Source organism: Drosophila serrata, unplaced genomic scaffold (genome assembly GCF_035046125.1).
Source record: "Drosophila serrata isolate PLE 108 unplaced genomic scaffold, ASM3504612v1 contig_272, whole genome shotgun sequence".
Classification (NCBI taxonomy): domain Eukaryota; kingdom Metazoa; phylum Arthropoda; class Insecta; order Diptera; family Drosophilidae; genus Drosophila; species Drosophila serrata.
The window spans coordinates 2,498,550-2,520,954 of record NW_028257170.1 but is presented as its reverse complement, the minus strand read 5'-3'; the positions used below and the strand labels follow the sequence as shown (position 1 = coordinate 2,520,954).

Genomic DNA, 22,405 nt, shown 5'->3' with positions numbered 1-22,405 from the left:
TTGGTAAACGTATATCAATATATAGGTAGTATATTGTAGATTACATGGCATGGCTTATCCATAGATCCATCTATAGACCAATAGTTATTTACGAGTATATTTAAACAAGGTTATTACATATGTTAACACAAATTGAAGTATTTTAACTGTAACTTGCAGCAGTAGTAGTAGTAGTAGTAGATTACGAAACATAAACTCAATTGCTTAAATAGTAGTCAAAAATTGCAAACGTAATTGGTTACACCATGAGAGCTGAGTGGAAAACAATGAGGTACAGCCCTAACAGGAAACGATACCCATCATAAACATAAGTCTTAATGCTGTGGCAACTTTTCAAATTGATTGTAATTATACATGGGAACTTACCATTAAGATACAATAGGCTTAAAGTTACTTTAGTGTTTGGTTAAGTTTATTTAATTAGTTTATGCCGTAGCGCACTGAATGAACTTTAAAAACACAAATCGTAATTGCTGAGTAACTTCACTTTTTAGAATTTGCAGGCATTCTATTCTGTAATAATTCCTATTTCTTCACTTTAAAGCATCGAAATTTACAGAGACGCGTTGCTGTCTGATTTTCGGATCGCGCGTACTTGGGAAATACAAATTCGAAACTAAATCTGTTTGGAAAGCGCGCCTATAGCCGTACTGCAAGAATGCCAGAAGCAAATTAAATTAAGTATACGCCACCGCTCGGCTTTCGGTCGCTGGCTGGCCCCTGGCCCTATGACATAAGTGCGCAACGGTCGGATTGCTCACCATGGCAGTGGCAAAGGCAAATTGCACAGACGCCAATTATATAAGAAAACCCCTGGAAAATGCTATTAACTGTGGATGCATTTCGACCGCTAATGGGCTAATAGGCTTTTGCCAGTCAACGGGAATATTTCCTCCACTGATCGGAGAGCCTGTCGAGAGTAAAGTTACCGGTGCACAATCGATTCACGGATCAATATCGATTCACTGCCCCACTGACATTGACACCTCTGAATGTTACGTATACGCAGATATATCTACGGCGCCAGCTAGACAATTAGCGATGTTTCTGCGACCTTTCGTCAGTGTTAACGTAATTGGATTAGCCATGCATACTTGGCAACCTAGCACTGGCTTTCTTTGGAAGTTAATTTCTGCTAGAATTTGTGGCCACGTTCATTCAATGCGCTACGGTCTGGCGGTTTTTATTTGGGAGATTGATAAATCCTTGTTAGCTTAGATTTATGGCACATTCACTGCCGCACTTACAGAATTTTTTTTATTAAGATACACACAGTAGCAGTTAGCAGTTTGCCGTTCAAGTTTATAAATACAATTAACTAACAGTTCTTGGATCGCAATCGTTTAATGGTTGAATGGTACTTTGCATACAAAAAGCCTTTGGACTTAAATCATGACGAAATGTAGAGGTACAGAGAGAGGTGGGAGTAACAAAATGGGAACTAATAGGAACGAAATTAAAAACAGTTCAAGAAACACTACAGATTGTGGCGAAAATTAAAAAAGGAAATGTTTATTAAAAAGAAGGGGTGTACATTAAATAATAATTACAGATTTATATTTGTTTTTTTTATCGAAAAAGGCAAACATAGGAACTTAAATATAAAATCATTTTACATAACAATTACAAATTGCATAGAAATTGAGCATAGAGGCAGCCACTCATTTCAAGACTTGCACTTACCAATTTTGGTAATGGCAGAGACGCGCTCAAATGTAGACTCTGTGGTCGAGTGCAGCGTGGTCACAGTGTCTTCCAGATAATCTTTAATTAAATTTATTAAATACCTAAAACATGACAGAGCTTAACTTGAGGAACTTACCACGCTCTAAGCTAATCAGTTCGGGCTGCTCGGTCTGCTTCTCGGTTTTGGTGTCACTTGGAGTTGGCGGAGGAGTCATGGAGTGTGGAATGTCGCTCGCTGAAGATGTCATAGTTAGAAATAAGAAAGGTAATGTCTCAGGGATAGCTTACCCATTTTCTTGAGCTCATCGGTTATTTCAATCACGCCCTCGCTCATTTTCTTGGTGATAGTTTCGCCCACCGATTTGCAGAACTCCGCATCGGTCAGAGATTTGCGTGGCTCCATCGACACGGGAGCAATGAGTGCCTCTTGTTTGATTGTCTCGGTCAGTGGAATAGTGGCCCCTTTGCCAAAAGTGTCGCTGTCGTATTCAGTAGCCAGCTTTTGAGACTCTTGGGTCACCACACTGGTGGTCAGTTTGGGAGTCTGGAATGGTGAAACATCACCCACTGGGGCCGCTGACTCGATGCCATCGATTAACTTATCTGAAAGCTTTGCATCACCGCTAATAATCTGAGATGGCAGTTGGGTTTGCTGCTCAATGTTCAAAAAGTCATCAGTGAGCTGGCGCTCATTCAAAGGTTTTGGTTTTTGTGTCTGATCTGCGGTCTTTGTTACCTCCTCTACGAGTGTCTTGGCGGGTTCGGACACCAGTTGGGTTTGCTGCTCCATGCTCAAGAAATCAGCGGTGAGCTGACGCTCATTTAATGGCTTCTTTTCGCTTGGTTTCACAGGCTCCGGTTCGATCAATGGCTTTGGAGCTTCTTCGACCAGGGTCTTCCTGGGTTCAACAACAGGTATCTTACTTGCTGGCGGTAAAGGTTTCACAGATACCACCGAATCTGGTTCCGAGGCTGAGGTGGATGTAAGACTGGACTCAAGAGGTTTTTCAGCGGCATAGGGCATGCTCGACAGTTGGGATTGCTGCTCCATGCTAAGGAAATCATGGGTTAGTTTGCGAGCTTCGGAGGTGGTTATCTGCTCCTCGATCTTGTGGAATGTTTCGACAACATCGGCTACCTTTTCTGCCACCTTGTCTTCTTTGAAATGAGTCTGTAACAGAGGCTTGTCTTCAACCTTTACCAAGTCCTCCACTTTGCTGGAAATTTCTGACGTCTTCTCAGACTTGGTCACCTTCTCCTCGATCTTGTGGAATGTGTCAACTAGTTCGGAAACCTTTTCGGCAACAGTATCAGCCTTGGCGGCAATTTCCGGCTGCTTGACGGACTTGTCCTTGAGCTGCTCTGCACCCAGACCTGCTGTCATTATGGTCGCGGTAGATGATACTACATCATCTAAGATCTTCGACTCCTTCTCGACCACTTTCTCTACTGATTTCCTAGGTTCCACCTTTGGAATTTTGCTGGCTGCTGGGGCTGGCTTAGGCTCTGCGGCTAATTTCTCACCCTGCAGAAAGTCTTGGGTCATCTTTCGAGCATCGACTTCTGATGCAGATGTCTTTACTGGAATTTTTGAGATCGGCTTCTCGGATTTGGTATCTACTGCAGACTCCATTTCAGGCTCAGCCGCAGCACGTGGAGCTGCAGTGGGCTTCATAGAATCCTCGCTGGGTTTCCTCGTGAACTTAGGGATCTGTGTCTTGGGCTCGCCACCATGGAAGTCATACTTAACCTTCTTGGCTTCGAAGTCGGCAATGGTCTCCTCAATACTGGAGCTCTCAATTACTTGGACCGTCTTCTTTTGCTCTTGGGCAATCGTCTTGACATCTTGTAGGTGCTTAATGGTCTCGCTAACCTTTGTTGATTCGGAAGTCGCCTGGGTAGGTAGAACAACCGTTGCCTCTTGAGGTTTGGTGGTCTCGAAGGAGCTAATTATGTTCTCAACCTTCTTGCTGGCTATTTCGGTAACCTCCTGGATGACTTGCTGAACCTCCTTGACAGTGTCCTGTGGCACTGATGCCATAGGGCTGGTCTTTTCCTTGACTTCTTCGACGAACTTCTCGTGAACGGTTGCGGTGGTGGAAGTAGCCGGGAGTTGGCTGCGCTTCTCCATCTCCAGAAAATCCTCGGTGATGTCACGAGCCTCCTGGCGAGTGATAGTAGTCACCCGGCTGAAGGTCACTCCATCCTTTTCCTTCTTTTCAGCGGAGCTGATATCTTGGACAATTTTATCGGTCTGGTCTGGTGAAGAAGGCTGGTCTTCCTCTTCTGAACTGCGTCCGGATGTCTTGAACTTGTGTGTCAGTTCCTTGTCAAACTCGCTCTTGCTCACTTCGGTGGAGTCCATTTTACCCATCTTCATCTTGATGACCTGCTCGGGTACCGTAGTCGTCTTAATGATCACATTGTCTGCAGGCAGCTGCATCAAGATCTCGGATTCGTGATGGGCCTTCTTGTCTTCGATTAGACTCTTTCGCTTAATTTCGGTTATTTCGCGGGTTATCTCCTTCTTTTGGGTGGATGCAGGAATGGATCGCTCCATGGACAGACGCTTGACAATCTTCTCACGCCTCTCGGCCACCGTGCGCTTGGCGGCTTCCTCATCGGACTCGGATTCTTCGACTTCCTTCTCCTCGGCTGAGTATTTGACCTCTTCGCGTTCATTGATTTGCTGGATTCGCTTGCCTGTAGGAAGAACTTAAAGGGTTATTCAACATGGAATTGGATAATGTTTTATTTATGTATGTTCTATCTATGGTTTATTTGAATCCTATTAAAGCCTTGGCAAAATATTGTATTTGTGATCATATATAATACATACTTTCTCTGCGAACCAGCTCTTCTACGGATTCCGAGTTCTTCATAATGTCCGTGTCATCGAACTCGCGTGAATGCGAAAGTCGCCCACTTTTGCACTTCTTCATAATATCGTCCCGTCCAATGTTCTTGAGTGCCGCTTCTAGCAAAAGAATGTCATAGTTGGGCTTGTCCTTGTAAAGACGAATCATGCTCTGGGCCTGTCTGGCAATACTGTCGGTGTTTTGGTTGATGATCTCATCGATTTCCTCTGCATTTATGCCAATCTCTGGGGCCAACTGGATCCAGTCCTTGCCCAATAGATTCGATAGATCCACAATGCGAATGTCGCCGATGTAATGATCATTTTGATGTTTGCTCAAGCTAAACATTGAGGTTCTGTAGGCGGAGGTGACACGGTCCGAGAAGGCCGTTGTAGAATCCGGAATCACTGCTTCCGGGAGTACAATGTTCAGGATGCAGATGGGCTGTTGTGGTGGCTCACCCTTGGCCACCTTTGGTTCCTTCATGAACAGCGTACGGCCAACAATGTCGGCATGCTGATCCTTAACGCGAACGGTGAAGGGCAGACGGTTCTCGCGGAAGGCCTTGAACTGCAGCTGCAATTGGTCACCTGACTTGGTCACGGGCACAAGATTGCCAGCCATCTCAATGTACTGGGGCTTGCCTTCAAGGACTTCTACATCACGGCTCTTGGCAACTTCTGTGTAGAGCTCATGCTTCTCAAGTGTCTTATCCTCACGATCGTCGGTCATACAGAACACTCGAAGTCGGGCTTCGAACGGTTCGATCTTCTTGGCGAACACCACAAACTTGGCAATGAAGGGTACATGGATTACCTCCCTGCATTGAGAGAATTATAAATGAAATATAAAACTCCTAGATATAATCCTAGATTACTCACTTGTACAGCTCAGTGGCCATTTTGGTGGCATCCGATATATTACGGCAATCCATTAGCCAGAATCGAGCCGAAACGGTGGTCGTGAAGGAGACACAATCATTGACAAAGGTCAGGGGCGTGGATCCGGTAACATCTTCCCATTGAGCACGGGATGGTCCGCCTGGCGATGGAGGATTTAGATGGGAGACGAAAAACGGAATACGGAGACGTTCAATTGCGGGGCTCAGAAGTGGGACTGAGGAGGGGTTTACGCATAGACTACATATATGTATGTAAAAACTCTTGAAAACTCTACTGTTGTCTCATTAGCAGATAATTATTGAATTGGATACCAAAATGTTTGAACTAATTTCACAAAACGAAACCATAAAATCTCAACTCAAAAACTTGTTCAGAGAGAATACGGTTGTGTGTGTTTTAAATACAAAGCAATTAGATGGAATAGGAGTATTATTGAAAAGTATTATTGTATATAGTAGTTAATGGTATAGTAAAATCTTATTTAGCGATAAGTATTGGAAATATCGAGTATCTTGTTATCTGTGTTGGCATGGCATGAATGTGATGAATGTTGAGTGTAGAGAGTTTTATTGTGTGTTGTCATGTTATGGAGTGTGTGTGTGTGTTGATGAGGCACTTTGATTTCAAGCATATATTTGGTTAATTTGATTGAGCTGTAGCATTTACAGAGGTACGAGTACTAAGGGTACTTGTTGCGCTGCTTACTTTGAAGCCGTTTCGAAACAACATGCTTAATATTTTGGAAAAACAAATGTTTGGTTTCTCTTGAATGAAAAATAAGTGAGCGTGTCACGTGTTTCTTGTTGTAGTAAATGTGTTCAAAACAACAAAAGAACCAACGAAAACGATATCAAGAAATTAAAGACAACATAAAGGATAAGTAAATTCAGGAATGTAAAAGAAATCGTCAACTTGATATTTATCTTAGATGTTTATATATTTGTATTTAACAATAAAATATTATTGAGCTTGTCATAGCACTGGCTTGACTTTAGTTTCTTCCTCAATAGTTGACATTTATTCGGTTTCAGAAAAGTTCTCTTTGGTGCCACAAACAGTAGAAATTCGAAATTGATCATTTACGTTTTTTATTTATTTATTTTTTGAAAAACAGTCTTTGTACATAATAATATTCTGCTTGATGATGTTCACAAAATCAACATTAAACAAAAAAGAATCAACAGAACAAGAAATAATCAAACCACAATCAGGTGCACGGCATTCCAACCGAAAAAGATTAATTATTAAATTAAGTGGAAATTAAACTTGAAGCTAGATAGCCTTAACAAGGATGACATGTTGGTATGGATTAAGACTCGAATTGGTAACTGAACAACGGAACAAATCAAAGTTCATTTGGCACACTTCAGGTGGCCTTGCTTCAAATACGGTTTCGATGGCCCAAAGAGCAACTTTCATTTAGCGTTTAGTTTAGCTTACAAAGACCTACAAACTTTTTTAATGAAATTGTGCAGTTTAGGTTAATATTTGGCAGTAAGCCGCGTGCAGTCAGAAAATCGCTTAGGTAATCATATTATTGTTAGATGTTAGAGGGAGAGAGAGGTTAGACAGAGAGAAAGAGAAGGCGGCAAAGACGTTTGCATGACAAGCTTAAGGTTCGAAAAAGTAAATTGGAAAGTTGGCTTACTTCAAAACGAAGCTGTTTTGAGCTGGAAGCGATATCTTGGCATGGAGAACATGGCCAATAAATTTGGGGTCTGAAGTGGGCCCCGAACAGAAAGTTAATCCTGAGCTTCCTGCCACAGTAAACCCAAAGACGCAGCGCAACCCGAATTTAAGCAAAAATAAACTCAACGGAACTCAGGAAATCAATGGGGGCAACTTAGGAGCAAAAAAACTTAACGAAATCCAATAAAAACAAAAGAAGTTGTAAGGCTTAGAAGTTGATAAATAATTGTTTGAAATATTTGCAATAGTTTCTTAACAAGAGAATTTATCATAAATAAAATATGCAGAATTTTCAAAATTTTTTTCTTTCGTCGAATTTTCTTCTTTGATTTTGTTATTTGCCTCATTTTGCAATACAATAATATTCGTATTTTATTATCATTTGTTTTTTGTTTTTTTCTTTTTTTATGTTTGGCATAGAACGAAACAACTAAATATGAACAAATAACGATTTTATTTGGTAAACAGTTTCAATTTGAAACTTCATACATGTTTGTGAATTTCTGAATTTTTTTGTATTATTTATTTTAGTATTTGTGACATTTGAGTCAGTTTTAGTTACCTTTTAGAGACCTTTTCCGAAACACACCTTCAATGGATTGAGAAAACAGAACGGAATGCGTGCACACATATGCAATGACGCATTAGTACGAAATTATAGAACAATTAAATAGGTTTTCAATCAAGAATTGAATTGAAGTTTGTTTTATTTGGGTTTGTTTTTTGCTCAACACGAAATCGAAATAGAAATTGAAAATTATTGGAAATCATCAGAACGAACTAAAGCGATAACGAACGCAAATCGAACAAAGGGTAACGTAACGATCACCTTTTCTTTTTTTTTTTTTTTTAGCACAATGAGAAGACACACTGTACATGACATTGATCTGGTTTAATGATCGGGCTGAGTACGTGACAGGTGGAGTGTCTGTATCTGTATCTGTATCTGTTTCTGTATTTGTATCTGTATCTGTATCTTAAACTGTGGATGTGTCAAAGTGTAGTGTAAATGGATGGGCGTAACAGTGTCTGAATGCAGAGGTGAGTGACGAATGCGCTCTACAACTGTCTAGAGTTTCAAAAAGGGATACGATTATAGGATACGGAGCCGTCCGTACGAATACATCTACTACACAGACACAAGCACAATGTTTCACTTCGGATCGGATGGGACCTACATGAGGAACGAATGCCCTTCGGTTCAATTACAATTTTAGATCGGGAATAACTCCCAGAGGTATCAATTATTTCAATATCTTTTTTTATCTAGGCACTTTCCACTGTACAGGATATAGTATATATATGGCATGTATGGTATATATATAGTACTACTTATTAGCACATGAGAGATACTTGTATTCTAAATGTTATAGACAACCAAAACGAACAACGGAAGCGGGTACAAACTCAACTGAACGAAAGCATTATAGTATACACTTAAGAAATCATAGATAGGAATGAAGAAATGAGGGCCTGAGACAGAGGTATATATAGAAAGAGAGATAGAAAGAGAGGAGGGGAATGTGGAAGATTGGGGTTCGAGTAGGATCTGAATACTCAAAAACATCAACTAACGTAATGGAAATGTAAGTGGATATACTCGTAATAGTCATATAATTGGTAATTGGTAATTGGTAATAATAACTGCTTGGATCACATCGTACAAACAACACAAAAGACCGTCTGGCGGATCGATAACGGATCGGCTTCAACTTACCTGTGATCGAGCAGAGCAGGCGCAGGGTGGGGGTGTTGCCCGAGTATTGATTGATCATCCCCTGGCTGTGCGCCTTGGGGGCGGGCATGCTGAGGGTGATGGCCTTGTGGAACTTGCGGCGCCGCGGCTCGACCGTAACGATCGGTGATACGGCCACGCCGCGGCCCAGCAGCTTGGCGGTGAGATCGGGATCAACCGGTTGGGCCTAGAACGAGTGTAACGGATTTCGATTGGCACGATAGACAAAAATCGATTTTCCCGGCCACGCTTACATAATACACAGTCATGAGATGAACAAAAAGGAAAACTTAATCGAAATCCATAAACAAAAGATTATACGAAATATGCGCCTCTTGTCTGACATAAGGAAACGGAAAAGTTTTAACAAATAATATGAAATGAGTTATTTTGGGCTAAATGGTGAACATTTTCGATTCGATAACATTTTGTTTTTTTGTTAAATTTCTGCTCATTTTAGGTTTTTGTACAATGCTTATTTCGTTTTGATGTTTATGTATATCGTTTATATGGTTTTTGTATTGAACAATTGCATGTTTTTTCGGTAAAAATACATCATAAGTTTACTACAAACGATAACAATGTTCGAGCCCATTTATGTCCCAATAAATTTAGTCATCAAAGAAACTTTTACTACAACTTAAAAACTAGAAAAATGAACAAAGGACTTTGTACACTTTATACAAAACTCAAAATTTTTAAATATATTGAAAATGTTTACAGATATCAGATAAATGCAAATAAAACGTGCGAAAAATTTGAACTCATGAGTGGGGCCATTATAAAATCGTTTTTTGCTTACGGCATGGCTAAAATGGTTACAACTTCGTTAGGCCCCTCAGACCGGACCCAATTGTAACTATATATATTTATCACCTCTTCTCTCATATATATATATATATATTTTTTTTTTTTAGATTTGAAAAAGCAATTCAATGAAAAAGTAATCAAATGAAAAGTAATTAAAACATTTTCATTGGCATAAAGTTTTTGTTGAACTAAATTTATTGGGTAGTACTGCATTTCAGAGAACTTGTAAGTATAATCTTATGCATAAGTAGGTAATAATCATAAATAATGTATGAATTAAGAGTAGTTAGCATATATAGGTAATGTATCATAATATTCGATATACGCTTATATTTCATCTTAGCAAATTGGACAATGTTTGTTGCAACTCTGCACTTGATCCATGATCAGATTTAATCGGTTTCATATAAGTATTATTGTGTGTCACCGTCTTGCATAGCATATTATATTGGCTTGATTAGGTTAGCGTGAGGATACCGATTCCACAATGGCTCCATAAGCTGAGTGCCGTAAAGTTTCTCAAAGTGTGTCTCAATATAATCAAACAAAGTGCACATATTTCATACGATTAATAACATTTGGAAAATTCAGCTCCAAAGTTCACTTACAGTGGTGCATAGTCTCGAATAATTACCAAGTTCAGACCACTGTAAGTGAGCTTTGGGCCTAAGATCTACCATATTTTGCTACACAGGATTTGGGTAGGGTTAACATAGTTGGTTATTAGTTATTCGTTATAGGAGTACTGGTTATAAATGCTCATTATTTCATTTTGGAAAACATCTTTTGCATTCTTTTTGATATTCTTTTGGGAAGTTGGAGATTAAATGCTCGAGTATATATGTATGCTGACCGATAACGTATTCGATTTCTTTAGCTTTTTTAAGAATAGATATTATTGCCCCTGGTTGGGTTTACCAGATGAGCGAGAAGCGCTTCTTCTTGGGCACATGATTGACGCTAATTTTGCGCAGTTTCTCAGGCGCAACGCCCTTGCGCGGTTTAAAGAGGTTTACCTGTAAGCCAACTTTGATCTTCTTGGTGAGGGCTCCCTGTGGGAAGACGGCCTGCACCTGAGGCACCACAGTGCTGGACACCATGCCGCCCTCGGGGCCAATGGCATGGACCTCCTGGCGTATGCGCGATACGACGGCAAAGTATTGAGGGAAATCGTAGGTGACAAAGCGGCAAACATGGTTGCCAGCCTGCTCCTCCAACTGGGCAATCTCTGTAACCAAAAGAGTACAAATTATAGTCCGTTGAAAAGACAGGAATTTTCATTCCTGCACTCACCCTCCGGCTCAAAACACTGTTGCATAACGTCGTGTATAATCTCCTCCGAGTTGTCAATGGTATGCTCTCGCCAGGTTTCACCATTGTCCGAGCGAAGGATAATAATCTCACGCTCCTTGCCACGCAGCGATGCGAAATGCGGCACCTCCATGACCACCGGTCCAATAAACTTGGTGGAGCACGGACCGAGCTCCAGGACACGACTGGCCAAGGCCTCGCCCTCCATTAGCTGCGGCGGATGCATGGTGCGCTGCGGCTTCACATACCGGCAGGTGACCCGCGTCGGTTGGCAAGTGGAGCGCGAGGGGATAATCATGCGCACACCACTGTGCCGGCAACCACGCATGGCACCACCACGGGCATCAACCAAGAAGGATACCAGGAAGCTCTTCCAGCTTAGCTTGCGGCTGCAAATGGAAGGAAAATTACTTAAGGATCAAAGAAGTTAAGATTACAAATGCCAAAATTAAATTCATGTTTGACAATTAAATAGATCTCAATCATAATGGCAAAAAGAGAGCCTATGCCCTTGGAAACTTACCCCACATGTGGTGGCTCATCGTGTCCAGATCCATTAGCAATATACACACCATCGACGGTGGCCTTGGGTGAACTTCCATATACCTGGGCCTTGTGGGGACTAATCACCTCCTCGCCGATGGTGGGTGGCACGCCGGAGGCATATTCAGTGCTCTGGGTCATCCGGTTGGAATCCATTCGCTCATCACGGGTCACATCGATTGGCAGCGAGTCGTCGCCTAGGGATTTCATTTCGTCAACGGTCAGATAGCGGTATGGTTGATCTGATAGCATATTGTCTTCGCCTAGAGTTTTGAATCGATTTCGATGCGTTTCGAGGGCATTCCGCAGCATTTGCATTTTGTTAAAGCACAAGACAGTCCAATCGGCCATATAGCGTTGTAGTTGTTGTTATTTATTTTTAATTGTTGTTGTTTCGTGTTTCAGTTGTTATTGTTTTGGGGTGTCGGAGTTGGTTGTTTGTTGTTGTTGTTGAAAGTTGTTGAATTGTTGAATTGTTGTATTGTTGAATTGCAGATGAGAGAGCGCAGTGCATTGAAAATAGAAGAATGCAAATGAGTTTGATTTTAGTTAACAAATTTTGTAAATTGTACATGCTTGATCTTTTTTAGGTTTGATATAATAAATGGATAATATAGGGGGTGATATAATATGTAAAGCTAGCATGACCATTAAATAGGAGCATATTACATGGATAATAGATACAGACACACAAGTATACATTATTGCATGCCGCGATTACAAGCGAATTCGAGATTATTAAACCCAACCTAGACATTGCGAAATAAGTCAATAGCGGTTTGACATCCTATCTATAGGGAATATGTTCTTTTTTGAAAGGTTATGTCACAGGAAATATCTCTCAGAAAACTAGCTTAAAAAAGCATAGCTAAGTTTGTCTTAGTTAGAATATTTCTTATAAAGTGCTGACATATTCTGTTTAAGGTCTTGTAATTAAAAGAATCTATTAACTTTTATAAGCTAAATTACATTTGTCGAAGCTATTCTGTTATGTTGTTAAAAAATTGAACCAACATATATTCCCTAATAAACTTTTCTGCAAGGAAAGCCTGTATCATTTGTATATAGATATCTATGTATATAGTTAAGTTTAGATTTCACAATAATATTTAAGCAAACATATATATGAAAATAACAAGGAGTCATAAGTACTAGACTTCCTTTCTTCACTTTTATACTCAATTACAACGTCAAGATATAGTTTTATACATTTCAGACCCATATAAAGTGCTGTTTTGTACTCAAAACTTTTGTGGTCATTTCATAAAGCCAATCACGATCTCAATCATTAGCCAATTGGTGCACTTGATAACGGCCAGGATTTAAGATACGAATACGGATACGGATACGTTTAGGGGACTTCCAAGTGGCCCTGGGAGACACTTACTGGAGACATAGAGATTGTCGCCTTGGTAGTACGGCAGATAGACGTGGGCATCTGACCGACCCGGGCCAATGCCGTACTCATAGCCTGCGTCCAATTCCAAATTTGTGTCCCCTGATGGTGGACACGCATAAAAGAACGGGGATTCACTTAAGACTATCGTAAACGTAATCGTAATCTATTTTGGGTTTGTGCTAGGTGGTGTCTGTGTGCTGGCTGACTAGCTGGGCAGTGAGCTTGTGGCTTATGGTTAGGTGTTAATTGGTTGCTTAAAAGATACCTACCGCCTTCTTCCTCGGAGTCGGACATGAAGGACTCGTGCATGGCCTCTGGAGCCACGACACGATACTTTTCCTCAGCTTGGGTGGTCGCAGCAGCTGCCTCGTCCTCCTTGGTGATGGTCTTCAGCGAATCCAAGACGCTAATATAGCCCAGCTTCCTGGCAATATGCAAAGGCGTCTGTCCGTTGACAGTCTGGGCATTGGCATTGGCCTTGTGCTCCAGCAGAAGGTTCACAATATGACAATGGCCCTGCTGAGCGGTCTGATGCAGTGGTGTATATCCAATCGAGGTGGCCGCATCCACATTGGCGCCATTCTGGAGCAAGAAACGCACCATGTTGGCCTGTCCGAAGTGGGAGGCGACATGCAGTGGAGTATAACCCGCCTTGGTAGCCATATCAATGTTGGCACCATTCTTCTCCAGGATCTCAGCCACATTCACATTATCCTCTTGGGCACACAGGTGCATTGGGGTAAGACCATTCTTGGCCGGGTGATTCACAGCGGCCTTGTGCTCAATGAGCAGGTTGGAGATCTCGGCGTGACCCTCCTGGCTGCTCAAATGGAGCGGGGTGAACCCAGCCTTGCTCTCGGCATTGGCCTGAGCTCCATACTCCAACAAAGTGGTGGCAATATCCATTTGGTTCTTGCGAGCGGCGATGTGCAATGGAGTGTGTCCATTCTTCGCCGTGGCATGGGGGCTGGCTCCCTTCTCCAGGAGCAGCAGGGCCACCTGCTGGTTGTTATAGTGGCAGGCCACATGCAGCGGTGTAACGCCATTCTTGCCCTGGGCATCCACATCGGCCTCCTTCTGGAGCAGCAACTGGGCCACCTTGATGTGTCCATATTTGGCGGTCAGATGAAGAGGAGTGAATCCTTTTTTGGTGGCAGCATCCAAAGCGGCGCCGTTCTCGATTAACACAGCGGCCACCTAAAGAAGGATAGTATTTAAATTAGTTAAATGATGTGTCTTAATGAAGTTGTTGCAAATTATTTCAAAATGAAATAAATACAGGACAATACATACATACCAAAAATACTGAAAAAGGATTTACAACATATATTTAAAATCAAGAAAAGTTCGAAATATCCATCCAATATTTCATTTTAAACTGAAAAATCAAAAGTATTTAACAATTATGTGCTAGAAAAGCTGAAAATAAAACTAAAAAACATTAGAATTTAATGAAATTCCATAAATAATATCATTATTACTACAAAATAGTTGCAACATTTATTCAATTACAAACGAAAAAGCGAAAACAACACAAGAGCAAAAGACACAACTCATAATACTCATAATACAAGGAAAAAACAAAATAAAAAGTCGATTAAGAACTAAATATCAAATGAAAAACTCCTGATGGCGTATCCAAAACAGTTGCATCAGGTAAACGGTGTCGATATGGTCGGTGATCTTTTTCGCTATCAGCTCTTTTACCTCATCCTGACCCTCCTTGGCGGCAATATGCAAAGCCGTGTACATGTCCTTGGTGGTGGCATCCACCTGGGCGCCATGCTGCAGCAGAAGCATCACAATATCCACGTTTCCCAGCCGGGAGGCAATGTGCAACGGAGTTTGCTGCTCCCGGGCACGAGCGTCCACCTGGGCGCCATTCCGCAGCAAGATGCGAATGATGTCGGTCTGAGAAGAGAGATTAAAATAAGATGAGCAGGGTTAAGAGTAATCCTTGTATAGTAAACGCACCTGATTGGCTCTGGCGGCCAGATGAAGTGGCGTCTCACCACGCACAGTGGGTACATCGGGACTTGCATCATGCTGCAGCAGATAGATGACAATGTTCATGCAACCCATGAAGGCGGCCACATGGAGCGGTGTCAGTCCACTCTCCGTGGTGGCACTAATGCTGGCTCCATGACGCAACAGCAGCTCCACCACCTTCAAGCGGTTCTTTTTGCAGGCAATGTGCAGTGGAGTAAATCCATTTAAGGCCCTCGCATTTGCATCCGCATTACGATCCAGCAGAAGCTTAGCCACTCGAACATGACCACAATGGGCAGCCACATGAAGAGCGGTTAGATAGTCCACGGTCACCTCATCGACGGGGGCACGATGGTATAAAAGGATGCGGGCAGCATCCACATGCTCACCCTGGGCGGCCATATGAAGAGGAGCCAAACCGTTCTTGGTCTTGGCGCTAATGGGAGCTCCTCGTTCCAGCAGCATGTCCACCACTTGCTCGTGTCCAGAGCGAGCGGCGCAATGGAGCGGGGTAAGACCATCCCTGGTTTTGGCCTCGATATTGCCACCCTTCTCCAGCAGCAGAGAGACCATATTGGTTTTGCCCCACTTGGCAGCCACATGCAGTGGACTAATGTTATGCTTGGCCGAGTAGTTGACATCGGCTCCCTTCTGGATCAGCAGATTGGCAATGTTCTGGTTGCCATAATGCGATGCAATGTGCAGTGGGGTGAAGCCCGACTTGGAAGTTACATCCGGATTGTGGTCATTCTGAAAAGGTAGATTTAAGTCAGCAAATTGTTACCCTTTTTGTAGTGGTAAGGAATACTCACATCTAGGAGCAGGGTGGCGGCCTTGACATCATCCTTCTTGGCTGCAATATGCAGCGCAGGAAGCCTGACCTTGCCGCGGGTATCGCTCTCGAGGAGCACAGCCACTACCTTGTCGTGACCCTGCTGCATGGCCACCGCCAAAGGGGTGAAACCATCCTCGGTGGCCAGACTCTGGTTGGCTCCGTTGGACAAAAGCAGACGCACCACTGCATCATGGTTCTCCTGGGCGGCCATGTAGAGGGGTGTAAATCCATTCTGGGACTGAACATTAACCGAGGCATTGTGCTCCAGCAGTAGCTTTACCACCTCCTCCTGCCCGGCCAGTGAGGCGATGTGGAGTGCCGTGTTGCCCTTCTTGGTGGCACTGTCCACGAGTGCACCACGGCGCAGCAGCTCCGAGACAACGTGGATATGGCCATCCTTAGAGGCCAGATGCAAGGCATTCAAGCCGTTCTATGGGGAAAATCAAGAGTTTATTGAATAGGTAATTTAAAGTTTTTATTTATTGGATTTACCGCATTGCTGGTATTGATGTCAATGTTATTCTTCAAATGCTCGAGCACACGCTCCAGGTTGCCAGCGCGAGCGGCACGCAGGAAGGAAGTGTTTCCATCGCCCTGTAATATAATTAATTTAACATTTTAAAAAGTGGAATTAAGAATAAATAACAAAGTTTTAACTTAGTTAACCCAGGGGAAAAAGATCTTTTAACTAAATAATTAAATTGATAAACAAACTTTCAAGGGAGTTTTCAAATCTTTTCAATTCAGATCAAGATTTAATACATGTATAGAAGATAATAGGTTTAGGTTAATCTAGGAAAATGTACTACAATTTACGAATACTCCTCTATAAATAATACTCTAGGAAAAGGGAAATAAATAATGGGTGTTAGACTGCAAATTAGCCTTATTTTCACACCAATATCCCAGGAAGGCAAAGGTCATCAAGAAGTAATTGCTTGTTGACTTATCACCCAATAAGCAATCAATCTTTGCAAAGTTTCCACTTGGTTGGTAAACTTTCCATCTCTTTTTTTGTTTGTAAGTACAAATAGTTGCGTGCCAGCTGCGTATCCATCACCTGGTGAGGTGTGGATGTGGGTGTGGGTGCACTTGGAGTTTTATTGATCGTTGCTAGGTTGCGCAACTCCAAGTTTGGTGGCCCAACTACAATGGTTACATATAGTTATTATGCACCTGTCCCTTGCTTCAAGTTCAACTCGCGACGGTCAAGGTGGAGGGGTCAGCGTTCAGCCGCTTTTCCGGCTTTTGGCGCAGGTGTACGGGTAACTCTCGTTCTAATGGCCAACGCCCACCCAATGGGCCACCACCCACTAAACCCACTCGGGGACAGGGCTCAGCTGTCGATTTCATCGTTCCAATGCTAGGTGGTTGTTAGCCAAGTTTTGTTTATATTTTTTTCACCTCCCCCTCAAAACGCTTGTCAGGATTTCCAGTATTTCGATGTCGAAAATGACGTCATGTCGCGTGTGAAAACTGCAACTGGAAGTCGGCAAATCGGAACTGTTTTCGCATTGGAAGGAAAAGCGAACTGGGAAATTCGCACACACGATGCCGCTGAAGAGTGACCACAGCTCAGACACTGAAAGAGGCTTCCTGGGCACTAAGACCCCATCCAATGCACCACCCCCCTTTTGGCAAACAAGGAAGTGTGTGAAGGATATACAGAAGCGTCCCAATAAAAGAACTCATTTCATATGCCCTGGGCATACATACGAATTGAATAAAGGACTGTTTGCTTCGACTAAACTTCCTGAAATCTGAAGTCTGTTTGCTTAAATGCACAGAAGAAAATTAAAGCTAACTTTAAGGGGTTTTTTTCTTTTTATAAATAAAGATTTTGTCTTTAATATAACTTAAATGTTATATTACGTTTTTATAATGACTTAAATAGGGTTTTTTGATGTTTTTGTATGGTGTTTTATATACACTTATTTTAATAATTCAAAATTGTTCATTTTGTTTTAAGTTCAAATTTGTTTTGAAAACTTGAGAGTCTCCGTACACAATGTTCTTGATATTCTTCTATATATTTTTTTTTAGCTTTCTGATATTATAACATATATATTCAGGTAACCTGACTAGGATTTTCTTTCCTAGTAAAAAAGTTAAGCTTTTCCTTGGGGTTTGCATACAAAAAAAAAAGTTTGCTTATATTTATTGATTTTTGTACAAGTTACTCATTAGTAAAACCTTAAAATATGTTTTTTAGGATTTTCTAATGAGTAATTGGTTTCAAAATCAATATAAATAATAAAACATGTTTTATTTATAGAAATACATCATTTGTATATTAAAGATACTATATATTTAATGTGGTTATAAAATATTGGTTTAGTTTCCATATTTTAGAAACTCTAGTTTATCAGTTATTTTAACTTGAAGCTATTATTTTCCCTTTAAAACTATTTCCTTTCCGAAATTAGAAATATGAAAAGGTATTTAGAATAACTTCTAATTTTTCACTGTGCTGAAACGAGGTGTCTCTCACAGACATGGGCCAAAAGTTCAAAGGTGCTTGGGCTCGGCCTCGCCCCCGCTTTCGTCATTGTATAACGAGGAGCTGAGCTCGGGTAAATCGAGTGCTTGTCCAAAGGAGTTTTGCCTTGAAGTATGGAAGTGGATTCGCTTTGAACTTGTGTGGCCATGTTTGCCACTTGAAAGCATGCTTTATGGCCAATCGAATACCAAGTGGAGGTCCTTGGCAGGAGCAACAAATAATTGCTTAAGCTTAATGCACTGGCTGCTGTTCGAAGAGCAGATGAGAAAAAAGTGAGTCATATTATGGATTTTTCCCCCATCTTGCCACAAATGTCGCATGTCATCATAAGGTTTAACCTAAATCTCGATTACCTTACGCTCTTGCCAACAAATACACGCACGCACCACACCCAGTTACGATTAAAGGGACACCACCAGTGGAGGTGGTGTTCTGGTAGTGGTAGTGGTGCTACCATTTCTAATTGGTTAGTACAGCAATTATTTTTAGACCATTGTTCAGGCTAAAATCGGATATTGCCTGCAACGCCCACAAATTAAACGGAGTGAAAAATCAATAAACTTCCTTCAAGTGGGAGTGGGGGAAAGCCCTTAACAACCCCTTAACAAACCCTTAAAATTACCAGAATATCCTTTCTTTAGTTGGTAAAATATAAAGAATCTTTTCATAAAAGACCTATTTAACGGATTTTTCTCAATTTGCTGCACTTTTTCAGGCAGACAACGAAAAATCGATAATCCGCAAAATGGACGCCAACATGGCTGCTCCCCCAGAATCTCAGACTTTGAGCCTGAAAATCTAGACTTTTCCCCACTGAAATTCAAGTAGAAAAATTGTCTTTTACCTGAGCTCCATTTTCGGTGACCATTTTCTTTTCGCAAATTGGAAAACTTCCTTCTGGCCTTTAAAGTCTGCGTTTGTAATTGGTGTAGAGAAATTGTGTAAGCGGCGACGACGGTGGCGGCGTATGTCGTCACTGCAGCTTAGTCATATTCTTTTTTTCACTGGCCCAGAGACTTTTCCACAGCCACAGGATCTCGCGGAAAACTCACTCTTGCCTCGAGGATTTGCTCGAGACCTTCTCTGCTTTTTTCCGATTTTTGAATATTTAATGCACTCCTATCGATTTTTCCTTAGACTTTATGTAAGCAATATATGTACATGAGTGAGTGTGCGAGGAGGGTGTGTTCGTACGGGCGACCGAGTCGAGTGTGTGCGTGTCAGTGTCTGTGTATGGGTGTATGGGTGTGCGCCTTTGTCAGAGTGTGTGTGTGTGTGTGTGTCTGATTGGATTTTCTGGCTGCTCTCACACAGTCCCTTCTGAATTCACGGATTTTCGAGGAGCTCTTTTCGTTGCTGCCGTTTTCTTCGATGTTCAACTCCAGACTGGATGCGACAAGTCCTGCCACGAGTGGTGGTAACTTCAACTGTCGCCAGGACTGTTCGAAGGACCTGCGCACTTGGTCATTCCAATTGGAACGTTCACCCCCTGGGAACTCGAGGGTTGTTCCGACCGCTGGAAGCGGGAAGTTCGAATTGGAAGTGCCAGGCTGTCTAACTCTCTCCCCCACCATCCGACACGTGCCCTTTGTTATTGTTGACGTTTTTATAGTCCTTAGAGCACGTGCTATAAAGGAAGTCACGGCAGCAGATCCCTATCAATGGTCTATTGTTGGCTTAAATGCATTGTTTTTAAGAATTTTTTAAAATTTAATGCATGTCTAAATAGAATTTGATTCGGTTTTGAGGGAAGGGTAACTTGAGCTTGAAAGTGAGACACCAGAAAAAGTGAATTAATCATTTTACAGAAGATATTTTATAAGCAAGAACTTAATTTGTGAAGTTTCTAGGGGTGAAGTACATTATGAGTTGAATGATGACGAATATTTCTGGTTCTGTAGTGAAATAATAATTCATTTTCGACATTTTCTATTAATCAAGCTCCAAATCATAAAAGTCATTAAGCCACTTTCCACCCCTTTTCTTATACGTAATCCTGTTTTAATGTCTCTATGTCTAATTTGTTACATTTATTTGATACACAAATAAAAAGGGAAGTTTTTGTATGTTTTATAAGGGAAATAAAATAAATATCACAGTGGGTATTCTTCACTTTAAAACAATATATCCTTTGTAACCAGCCCCAGTAAACGATACTTCCAGTTCTCTTTGGAACCCTCACAAATTGTTATTTGTTCAAACCAATAAGAGGAAAGTGCACCACACCCTAGTTCCTTTTATAAATATTTACAAAACTGTAGTTATTCTTCACAAGGCGTAACTATCCTAACAAGACCCACACTAATCACTCAGTCATGGCACACACAATAAAATCCAGGGGCATTAAGTTCCACCAACAGTGTTTCAGTTAGCACATTAGACTAATTAGACAAGTACACACACGAAAAGCACATGGACATGGTCCTACCCCTAGATAATCTGCCGGCCCGAAACACTATTGACCGAGAGTAAATAAAGGCCGGGCCGAGACGAGCGAGTGCACACAATCCACAGTTGGTTGGCAGCGGCTGGATGGCCGGAATCCTTCCAGTTTTTGGGATTAGCTTCCGCGCAGACGCGCAGCTTGCCTGGACTTTGTTTACTTGACGTTTCGATGATGGAGAGACCAGTTCGAAAATCACACCCCAAAACCCACCCTCTAGGAATATCGTTGTATCCGTATCGAGAGGTCGAAAATCCCAATCGGATGCGTATGCATTCCCAGTCACGTTGTGCCAAGTAAGGCGAAGCAGGGCCCCAGTGCCATTAATTCTGCTTCTTAGACAGGAAATCCACCCTAAAAAAAGAAAGAACCATCCCCTTTGAGGGATTGCATAAAATTGCATTTCAAATTGCATCGTGACTGGGACAAATTGTGGTGTAAACAAAGGAATGGGTGTGCGTGAATCACGTTGCAGGTAATTAACTGGGGTAAATGCATTCAGCCATGGTTGCCAGCAAGGTGCTAGGCACATTTTGAATTTAATTAAAAGAGCTTCCCCTTCTTTCCGGATCTCGCCCTTAAAGTCCACTCACTTGGCCTTTATCGCCTGGCCCGTTTGTTTGGTTTTGACCAAATCAGAAGGGGTTTCCTGGTCGCACTTTAAAGCCACAAAAGCCCAAGGCACAGGGTGGGCCCAAAACCAAATGGCTCTTTCGCATGTCACCTGGCACTTGAACAGTGTTTATATATGTCTATACTCTCCCCTTGTTTTGGATATTGTCATTTGTGTGTTGCTTAATTAATAATTCAAAAGGCTTCTTTTTACTTTTTACCCAATGCAATTGATAGATTTTTAATTACTTTTCTAGCCTTGGGTTACCTAAGATTGCTTAAAGCTCGAGGGAAATGTGGAAAATGTAGGGAAAGTAATATTTAGAGCAGGTGGAATATTTAAAATGTAAATTAAAACATCATTGGGAATTTATCTGGACTATATTTTAAGTATCGAAGCCCTGGAACCGATTTAATTTTAAAGGAAGTGAATCAGATACTATTTAAATAAGAATTAGGATATGTACACTATCCAATTTAATTTCTGCAAACAAGACTGCTTTTGTTGGTAATAATTAACCTGAATTTAACAAACCCCAAAGTGTATTCCCCCAAAAAGAGTATCCTCTATTCGATACCCTGAATAAGCTGTTAAATTCTCCCCTTATTTAAGTTAATATTTGTGTTAGCATCGCTGTGGCCTGTTGGCAGCAATATGATATTTCAAGAACCCGCCCCGAAGCCCCTTAAAAAAACACATCGTGGCAGAAATGTTTTTGGGGGCAATGCCTTAAGTAAATTACCAGCTAGATGAGCTGATTGCCCATAATTCTGACGACCCCAAAAAACGCAACGAAAATTGAGCACGCCAAAATTGCCATTTCGTGGGTAATTTCAGGGGGGAAATGAAAACATTTTCACCGTGTTCACTCGATTGCACCTGATGGGGACGGGAGGTTGGAAAATGAAAACATGGCGAAAAAGGAAAAACGAGGCACGCACAAAATTATGAAAAATGTAAAATTTCCTCGCACGAATCGCGGGCGGTATTTTTGTATTTATAAAACAGATGCTATAGGTTGTTGTTTTTCTTTTTTGTAATATTTTTTTTATGGGGGGTATATGCCTGCCCCCCTCCCCCGGGGAATTACAT

At 41.6% G+C, this 22,405-nt stretch overlaps 1 protein-coding gene across 50 annotated transcripts in view; it reads right to left on the bottom strand.

Moving 5' to 3' along the window:
• Positions 1–22,405, bottom strand: part of Ank2 (Ankyrin 2) — a 66,660-nt gene that overhangs the window by 41,782 nt on the left and 2,473 nt on the right. For 9 of the 50 annotated variants that reach the window (XM_086834079.1, XM_086834078.1, XM_086834104.1 and 6 more), the window contains exons 2-17: positions 16,250–16,351; positions 15,735–16,187; positions 14,908–15,672; positions 14,641–14,844; positions 13,203–14,130; positions 12,922–13,032; positions 11,515–11,797; positions 10,974–11,380; positions 10,697–10,908; positions 8,853–9,057; positions 7,698–7,724; positions 5,426–5,585; positions 4,526–5,364; positions 1,975–4,401; positions 1,823–1,921; positions 1,684–1,764 (exon numbers count right to left, since the gene is read on the bottom strand). In XM_086834079.1, coding sequence (XP_086690205.1) covers positions 1,684–1,764; positions 1,823–1,921; positions 1,975–4,401; positions 4,526–5,364; positions 5,426–5,585; positions 7,698–7,724; positions 8,853–9,057; positions 10,697–10,908; positions 10,974–11,380; positions 11,515–11,797; positions 12,922–13,032; positions 13,203–14,130; positions 14,641–14,844; positions 14,908–15,672; positions 15,735–16,187; positions 16,250–16,351 — 7,303 coding nt within the window. Of the gene's footprint in view, positions 1–1,610; positions 1,765–1,822; positions 1,922–1,974; positions 4,402–4,525; positions 5,365–5,425; positions 5,586–7,697; positions 7,725–8,852; positions 9,058–10,696; positions 10,909–10,973; positions 11,381–11,514; positions 11,798–12,921; positions 13,033–13,202; positions 14,131–14,640; positions 14,845–14,907; positions 15,673–15,734; positions 16,188–16,249; positions 16,352–19,101; positions 20,225–22,405 lie in introns of those variants that run through there. The other 41 variants (XM_086834087.1, XM_086834111.1, XM_086834116.1 and 38 more) reach the window with 15 other exon arrangements.